At 59.7% G+C, this 8,838-nt stretch overlaps 1 protein-coding gene across 2 annotated transcripts; it reads right to left on the reverse strand.

Annotated features, from left to right (window-relative positions):
* Positions 1–66: 66 nt before the first annotated feature.
* Positions 67–8,123, reverse strand: LOC135453650 (START domain-containing protein 10-like). Of its 2 annotated transcripts, XM_064724906.1 has the most exons (6): positions 7,292–8,123; positions 3,849–3,996; positions 3,656–3,759; positions 3,448–3,565; positions 2,719–2,771; positions 67–2,053 (listed from the first exon to the last, which is right to left on the reverse strand). In XM_064724906.1, the coding sequence occupies exons 1-6, from the start codon at positions 7,454–7,456 to the stop codon at positions 1,841–1,843; spliced, it is 801 nt and encodes a 266-aa protein (XP_064580976.1). In that variant the 5' UTR covers positions 7,457–8,123; the 3' UTR covers positions 67–1,840. The 2 variants fall into 2 exon arrangements, with proteins under 2 accessions (XP_064580976.1, XP_064580975.1); XM_064724905.1 differs by lacking the exon at positions 7,292–8,123 and having other exon boundaries at positions 3,849–5,854.
* Between the last annotated feature and the right edge of the window lie 715 nt (positions 8,124–8,838).

Consider the following 8,838-nt stretch of genomic DNA (forward strand, 5'->3'; position numbering starts at 1 on the left):
CCCAGGGGTGATTTTCCACAATTCCCAGCTCTGCCAGAGAGGTTTTGGGGCAATTTGGGACTGGGTTGTGCCTTTTAACAGGTGAAATAATCCCCGTGTGCTGCCAGAGGTGGGAGCAGCGTGAGGAGAGGGAGCACCTCTGGGTCACTGCGAGGTGCGAGCTGCACATCCCCTGCCCCTGTTTTCCACATTTTCCTTGCAGAGGTGGCTTCTGTGCAGCCAGCCCTGCTGCAAATCCCCAGATCCAGCCTGGATCCTGCAGGGAAACATCCAGGAATGCCAAGGGATGAGGCTCCTTCCCGTGGGAGAAGGGTCTGCACCCCAACACCCACAGGGCTTGGGGTGCCGGAGGGATCTGCCCTATCAGAGCAGCACCCAGGGGTGATTTTCCACAATTCCCAGCTCTGCCAGCATGGTTTTGGGGCAATTTGGGGCTGGGTTGTGCCTTTTAACAGGTGAAATAATCCCCGTGTGCTGCCAGAGGTGGGAGCAGCGTGGGGAGAGGGAGCCCTGTGAGCTGCACATCCCCTGCCCCTGTTTTCCACATTTTCCTTGCAGAGATGGCTTCTGTGCAGCCAGCCCTGCTGCAAAGCCCCAGATCCAGCTGTCCCAACAGCCAGCCAGACCCTGCTGTCCCCTTCCCAGCACTCTGTGTGTGTGTGTGATGTCCCCCGAGGCAGCAGGGGACATTTGTGACCCCTCTGCTGAAGGAGGACAGCAGGCATCCATGTTGGGGTGGAGAAAAGCTCCAGGAGTGGGGGAAGCATGCACAGGGCAGCTCTGGAGTGGACCCAGGGGGATGAAGCTGGGTCAGAGTGGGGGTGAACCTGCAATGATACCCCCATTTGCACTGACCTTGCTCAAACCCAGCTGGGGACAGAGCCCAGCAGCTGCCTCGGGTGTGGGGGCGAGGAGTGGGTGGAAAATCCTTCATTTGTCAGCGAATTCCCACAGCAGTGCCTGTCTAGACCAACTTCCCGTTGTCCTGTGGAAGCTGCCCCCTGCCCACGCACGCTCCCATGGGGTGCAGAGCCCTGCATCCCTCTGTCCTGTCCTGTCCTGCTGGGGCCATTCTGTCCCTGCTGAGGGTCACCCCAGGTGTTGGGGCTGTGTGGATGTGCCCTTCTGTCCCACTCAGAGCTCTGGGTGGGCTCTGTGCCAGCCCCCTCCCCATGCTGTACCAGCCCCATGAGCTTTCACACACACCAACGCCTTTATTGCACCAGGAACCACAGCAGCGGCAAACACTGGGGGAGTGGGGACACAGGAGGCCCAGGACCCCACAAACAGCAGGAAGGGGTCCCCAGAGCCAGCTGGGCTAGAGCCAGCCTGCAGAGGTGAGCCTGGTGCTCAGCAGAGGGCCTGGGAGGGCTCCCTGAGATGGGGAGGGGGTCACACTAAGCTGGGAGGGGTGTGGAGGGCTGCAGTGGGTCCAGCCTGACCTCGGGCAGGCCAGACAGGGTCAATGCAAACCTTGTGCTGCTGCAAAGCCTGGGCAGGACCCTGACAGACCCCCCTCTTCTGGGCCTTTGAGGGTCATAGAGAGGCAGAGACATATCCAGGTGCCAGGAAAGCCCTTGAACACCCACTGCCCTCTGTCTCCTGCAGGGACATCTCCATGGGCACAGGGGCCACCAGGGTGCCCATCCTGCCTCTTCCCAGCCCCTGTGGCTGCACAGATCCCACAGGACATTTCCCACTGCCTGGGTAGGGAGAGGGGTCAACGATGAAGGACTTGGAGAGCAGATCTGACTCTGGGGAAGCAGGGACAGCCCACATTCCCAGCTGTGCCCCCTGGGTGCCAAGCCTGGGTGCTGAGGGGGCTCCCTGTGCTCAGGGCTCAGGCCTCGTGGTCGCTGGTGCTCAGGTGCTCCTCGGGCAGGCCAGTCTCGTCGATGTTCTCCAGGGACTCGGCGTGCTGCACGGACAGCTCGGCCAGGCTGACGCTGGGCAGCGTGTTCTGCTCGGGGTACACCCAGGGCTTGTAGCCGGGGTCGTGCCGCCGCTTCCACTCCGGGTACTTCAGCCCAGCCTTGTAGATCTTCTTCATGGCCTGAGGGCACAGCAGGGATGGGGTTTGGGCTGCTCTGGGCTGTGGGCACAGCTCCCAGCACCCCAGTGCAGGGTTTGGGGTGCTGGTATGGGATAGGGGCCTGGCTGCCCCAGCAACGTGCCCAGTGCATGCCTTGTGTCACCCAGCACTTATCCTGGGAGCTCTACATCACTGAGGATCCATCCTGTGAGCCCTGGATCGCTCAGCACCCATTCTGCAGGTTCTGGGTCATCCAGCACCCATTCTGAGAGTTTTGGACTACCCAGGACCCAGGCTGTGAGCCCTGGATCACACAGGACCCATCCTGTGAGCCGTGAATTATCCAGCACCCATCCTGAGAGCCTTGGATTACCCAGCACCCATCCTGCAGGTTCTGGATCACCCAGCACCCACCCTGAGAGCCTTGGATTATCCAGGACCCGTCCTGTGAGCTCTGGATCACTCAGCACCCATTCTGCAAGCTCTGGGTCATCCAGCACCCATCCTGAGAGCCTTGAATTACCCAGGACCCGTCCTGTGAGCTCTGGATCACTCAGCACCCATTCCAAGTTCTGGGTCACTGCATCACCCTCCTGAGAGCCTGGATCAACCCTCCTCTCTTCTCCCCCCATCCTGTAATTTGGGCAGCTCATCCCTGCTTCCCAGGACCCCCATCCCCTCCTTACCTTGGGTGCCACAAACTGGGACACACGGTTCACCACCCACTTCGGCAGCGACCCTGCAAGAGCCCAAAGCTCTGTCACCAGAGGAGCAGGCCTAGCCCCAGGGAAGGCACCACAAGCCTGCAGCACCCCCAGGCCTGGCGTGGGCACCCCTGCATCCTCGGGCTGCCCCCATTCCCAGCTGCCTGGGTGATGGAGAGCTATCTGGATATGCATAGATAATGTAGCGATGATAGGAGGGCTTTAGAATGAGTTTGTGGAACTAATTCTGCAGTTGGATTTTGAAAAAGAGGTTATTCTATAAAAGTAGTTGTATTACATTTGAATTGATAGAAGATGGTGACTGTTGCAGATGCAGAACACCAGACCAGAGTTACTCTTTTTCTAATTAATACCATGTCTTCCTACATGACTCCTGGGCTTGAGCCTACCTTCTGGAAAGCCTTGAGCTTACCTTCTGGAAATAATTCTGCAGCATTAAAAGACATACAATAAACCTGCATAGAAGAGACACCCATTTGCTAACACGCAGGATCCCAAAGGCTTTAAGCCATGATCCTGCAAACTAAAATTTGAGTTCCACTGACTGGACAGTAGTTCTTACAACTGGGAGGATCAGAGATTAGCAGACAGATGGAACCTTTTTAGGCTGGAGAAGGGAGGGGGGAAAACAAAAGTGGCATATTATAAAATCAGAGCCAGGGGGGTGAGCCCTGGGTGAGGGGCACTCACCTCGAGGGTCCACCTGGGTGAGGTAATAGAGGATGCAGGCGCCGTCCCCGTTGGCCTTGATCAGGTACCCAGTCTGCAGGGACACAGCCCTCACGAAATCCTTGCGGGGTGGGTATTTCTGTGGGGAGATTCCAGCACCTCAGAGCCTGCCCAGCCCTGCCTGTGCCCACAGACAGCCCTGCCAGGCCTGGGGGCAGCCAGGGCTCACCGGGTGCTTGACGCTGTAGTTGATGATCATGTAGTCATTGCCCAGGGGCAGCCAGGAGCGCAGCGTGACGAAATCCCGGTTCTTCAGGGGGCTGGGGCACTTCCCTGTGGACAGATCCCATTAGCCCCGGCCCCACGGCCCCACACACACTCAGGAGGCTGGGGAGGGGCCCGAGGGTCTTGGGGGTGCTCACAGGAGTAGTATCCCACATCAGCGTTGACGGTGAGGCGGCCGATGTCGTAGGTCTCGATCATGTTGGAGTCCCACTTGCTGCGGTAGCGGGTGTCGTGCAGCACGTCATAGAGCGTCTCTGCAGGGACGTCCTTGCACGAGATGCGGGTCTGTGGGGAGAGGGGCAGCACCAGCCTGGGCTGTGCCCACTTTGGGCTGTCCCCTGTCCCTGGGCCATGGAGAATGGCACCAGGATTTTGGGCTGTCCCATATCCCCATGCTATGGAGGATGGCACCGGGATTTCGGGCTGTCCCTGTGCCATGGAGGATGGCACGAGGGCTGTCTCCTGTCCCTCTGCCATGGAGGATGGCACCAAAATTTCGGGCTGCCCCACATCCCTGTGCCATGGAGGATGGCACCAGCACTTTGGGCTGTTCCTGTGCTATGGAGGATGGCACGAGGACTTTGGGCTGTTCCCTGTCCCTGTGCCATGGAGGATCCACCAGGGCTTTGGACTGTCCCATATCCCTGTGCCATGGAGGATGGCACCAGGACTTCGAGCTGTCCCATATCCTTGTGCTATGGAGGATGGCACCAGGATTTCAGGCTCTCCCGTTTCCCTGTGCCATGGAGGATGGCATGAGGACTTTGGGCTGTCCCCTGTCCCTGTGCCATGGAGGAAGGCATGAGCACTTTGGGCTGTACCGTGTCCCCGTGCCATGGAGGATGCAGGACAGTCCCTGCTGCAGGACACCCCCGGAGCCACCGCGGGGCTGGAATGACCCTCACATCGATGATCCCTCTGGTCCAGGCTTTGATGCCTGTCCCCTGCCCCATGTCCTTGCAGGGCAAACAAAGGTGTGCCCGTGTACTTCATGGTAGTTTTGGGGTGGGGTCCTATCCTGGCGGGTTTCAGGCCCACTCTAGGGGGGTTTCAGAGCCACTCCTTGGGGGTGTTTGGGCTCTCTCCCGGGGGGTTTCGTGTCCCCTCCCCGGGGCTGTCGGGCCCGGCTGTAACCGGAGCCGCGGAGCTGCGCCAGCCGTGCATTATTGATGAAGGCGGCCGCCCTGCTCCTCGGAGCGCCGGCAGGAGGGAGATGTCATCTGCTCCTCGTTAGAGCCCTTGCATCTTTGATGAGGCGCCGTGTAAGCGGAGATGGCCCTGTAAGCGTGGCAGGTGCCATCAATCTCGGGCCAGCTTTCCCTGGGGATGGATGGACTCGTGCCCAGGGCGGCTCGGAGATGTGCTGCAGTGCCCAGGGCACCGGGGGAGGGTGGCAGCACCCAGCCCGCTCCTCCTGCTCTCCCCTCCCTGCCTGCAGCGGGGGCTGCAGGTGCTGCTGCTGCAGGGTGAGGGAATTTTCCAGCTGCAAGTGGAGCTCGTGGGCCTCCAGGAAACTCTGGGTGTCACAGAGGGACCGTCGCAGCCTTGCAGCCCCAAATTCTCCACTAAAGCCTGTGCACCAACCCCTGCAGGCTCGGATGAACGGCCCTGCCTGGCACAGCAGCAGGGATGGGCAAAGCACAGAGCCCAGACCCATCCATAGGGAATTTGGGTGGGAAAAATCCATAGCTGCAGCTGCTCAGGGAATCTGAGGTAATTAACTCTCTCAGTTAATGGACACACCGAGGCTCTCTTGATCCCAAGGGAGCTGTGCAGCTCAGGCTGCATCCCACGTTATGGGAAAGGGGCTCTGGGCAGTGCCAACACCTGCACCGTGCCCAGGTCCTCTCCAGGGCAGGGAAACCCCCATGATTGCCCTGAACCAGGCTGGGTGACACTCCCTGACTGCCCAGGACCTGGGGTTAGTGGTGCCTGGGGTCCTGTGGGGTCAGTGGTGGCAGAGGGGACAGAACTGCAGCCCCCATGCCAGGCTAGGCTCCAGGGGCTCCTGCCAGCCTGTCCTGGTCACTCTGAGCAGCATCCACCTCTCCAGTCCAGATCTCACCATGGGAAGCCCTGTCCAAGGCTGGATCTGCCCACAGACACAGAGCCAACCTCTCCCTGCAGAGGCTGCTCAGGCAGGATTTACCCTTGGCAGGTCCTTGCTGCTGTCACCACTGCCCTCCTCCTTTAGGACACAGCTTCCAGGAGCACATTCTCCGTGTCCTTCCCAGGGACTGAGGTGACACAGCAGCCCACAGTGACACCCTGGAGCTTCCTTTTGGGACAGAAATGGGATTTTTGCCTCTTCCCAGGTCAGGAACCTGCTACAGTCACCAGGACTTTTCAGAGAGGTGCTGGCCTGGCCCCTCAGCACCCCTTAATCCTGTGCATGCCCAGCTGGTTTAAATGCTCCCTGACCCAGGTGCAGAAGCTCTTCCTGGCTCACAGCAGCAGGGAAATGTGAATTGGAGCTGCAGCCCTGCTGAGAGTGCTGCTCCTGCTCCTCCCCCTGGCCCTGCAGGGTCTCTGTCCAGGGCAGCAGTGAGTGCCCAGCTTCTCCTCATGTCCCAGCTGCAGGAGAGCTTCTGCAGGGGGAAGAGCCTCTTCCAGAGCCTTTCCCCCTCCTCATCACCTCCCCAGGGCTGTGGTGACACTGCTGGGTGAACTCTAACCTTAACCCTAATGCTCTCCAACAGCTGGGCTGCCCTGCAGCTCGGATGTTCTGCATGGAGAACAGAATGCTCTCTGCAGCTGCCCTGCAGGTCAGATGCTCTGCCTCTCCTCACTCTGGCAGGTCCCATGCCTGCCCCGGGGTCGGGATTCTTGGTGCCAGAAAAGCCAAAGTCCAGGATGCCCACCCTGGGCTCACCCCGTGCCCCCTGCAGCCACTCCTGACGTGCCCAGGGTCACTTGGCAGTGCCTCTGCGGCTGTGCAGATCAACCAAAAGGTACCTGAGGGATGGCTGAACCTCCTGTCCCTCTGCAGCACCCCAGCTCCAGCCCCTGGCAGGTGACAAACCTCCCAGAACAGCACCTGGGGCTGCCACAGGATCTCACCCGTGGGGATGGGAGGGGACTGCAGAGCCAGGCAAGGGACACTGGGGACACATCCCATGAGCCCGTCTGGGGGCTCCAGCAGGGCCATCTCTATAATGTGACTGATCCCAGCAGTTTGGAGAGCGGGATAGCCCCCAGTGAGCAGCAGGATAGGGGATCCCATCGGGTGCAGCCCCAAGGTGAGCACAGGATGCTGTGGGGAGCGGGTGCAGCCCCAGGTGAGCAGCAGGATGCTGTGGGGACAGGAGGCAGCCCCAGGTGAGCACAGGATGGGGGAACTCAGCGGGTGCAGCCCCAGGTGAGCAGCAGAATGGGAGATCCCGCCGGGTGAAGCCCCGGGCCGGCAGTAGGAGCCAGAGCAGCAGCCGGGAAGCATCTTCGGCTCTAACCCTGCCAGCCCTGGAATTCGGGGCAGAAACACCCCCAGGAAGGCCGGGCTGGCATCCCCAGCACGGGGCAGCCCCCAGGGACCCTCGGGAGCAGCCGGGCACACGGCTGGGGTAGGGAAAGCTCTGCTTACCTTGATTTTCTGCACGGTGCAGCTCTCCTCCTGGCCCTGGCTCCACACGGTCACGCCAGCCTTGTTGTAGCGGCAGTGCCAGCCCTCCAGGCTCTCGCACTGATCCCTGAAGGAGCTGAAGTCGGAGTCATCGGGGATATAAACCATCTCCCCTCCTCTGGACATGGGGCTGAGCTGCTGCCTGCCTGCGGGCAGCCTCTGCCTCACCCCCCGGGACACCCGGCCCTGCCCTGGAGCTCTGTGCTCGCTGGGTGCCCGGGCAGCTCACATCGCCCTGCCAGCCCCAGCCCGAGCCCCCGGAGCGGGCCGGGCAGGCCGGGCCGAGCGCTGCGGGCAGCCCGCGGGGCCTGGAGGCTCCTTGTGGCCGGGAGCTCCTTGGGGCCGGGAGCTCCTTGGCTGCAGTCGCTATCGCAGCTCCGGCAGCAGCTCGGGTGTCCTCCCGGGCCGCCTCAGCAGCATCACATTTCTCTGGGCTGGCCGGCAGCTCCTCTATTATTCAGCAGGTAGCAGCGCGCAGGTGGCTCGGCTTTCAGGGCACGGCTGCCCCCGGCCCCCCGAGCCCCCCGGGCTGCCACCCTGCTGTCCCCTGGCCGCTTCCCCGGCAATCTGTGTGCCTGACTGTGCAGCAGCGGCTGCCCGGAGCGATCAGCTGATGCCGGGAGCAGCAGAGGGATGTGGGCCAGGCAGGGGCACGGCCCAGCGCACAGGGCCCGGCTCTCAGCCCGCCCCGGGGCTTGGAGGGAAGGGATTCGTGAGGGGAGGTGGCCCTTGCTGGGCTCACAGCGTGCTGCGCTGTCACAGACATGTTTTATGAAAAATCCTTTCCTTTAGGATTTTTCCTCCTGAGAAGCTGAGATGCCTCAGGAACAAAATGTAAACAATGGTTATCTGCTGCTGTGGAATGCAACAGGTGCATCTGTGATTGGTCTCATGTCGTTGTTTCTAATTAATGGCCAATCACAGTCTGCTGGCTCGGACAGAAAGCCCGAGCCACAAATCTTCGTTATCTTTCTTTCCTTTCTATTCTTAGCTAACCTTCTGAGATGAAACCTTTTCTTCTATTCTTTTAGTATAGTTTTAATATAACATATATAATAAAATAATAAATCAAGCCTTCTGAAACATGGAGTCAACATTCTTGTCTCTTCCTTCAACAGAAGACCCCTGTGAACACTGTCACACTGCACCCCCGGGGTGTCCAGCCCCCTGCCACCATGAGCACAGGAAACGTCACCCAGGGCTCAGCCCAGCCTGCAAGGATGGATTTGCCCACCTCAGTGCCACAGCTGTGCTGTGACCTTGTTCACAGGGGTTCTTGGATGAGGGAAGAGACGACGATCTCACTCCATGTTTCAGAAGGCTTGATTTATTATTTTTATTAGATATATTACATTAAAACTATACTAAAAGAATAGAAGAAAGGGTTTCATCAGAAGGCTAGCTAAGAAAAGAATAGCAAAGAGTGATAACAAAGTTTCTGTCTCGGATATAGAGTCTGAGCCAGCTGACTGTGATTGGCCATTAATTAGAAACAACCAACATGAGAC

The sequence above is a fragment of the Zonotrichia leucophrys genome, chromosome 13 (assembly GCF_028769735.1).
Source record: "Zonotrichia leucophrys gambelii isolate GWCS_2022_RI chromosome 13, RI_Zleu_2.0, whole genome shotgun sequence".
Lineage (NCBI taxonomy): Eukaryota > Metazoa > Chordata > Aves > Passeriformes > Passerellidae > Zonotrichia > Zonotrichia leucophrys.

Coding starts and splice junctions, on each gene's coding strand:
- LOC135453650 (XM_064724905.1), bottom strand. CDS start 4,188: ATGGCAGAGGGACAGGAGACAGCCCTCGTGCCATCCTCCATGGCACAG. Junction 3,566..3,655: donor ACTACAGCGTCAAGCACCCG/GTGAGCCCTGGC, acceptor ATCTCCCCACAG/AAATACCCACCCCGCAAGGA. Junction 2,772..3,447: donor CACCCAGGTGGACCCTCGAG/GTGAGTGCCCCT, acceptor GGGCTCTTGCAG/GGTCGCTGCCGAAGTGGGTG.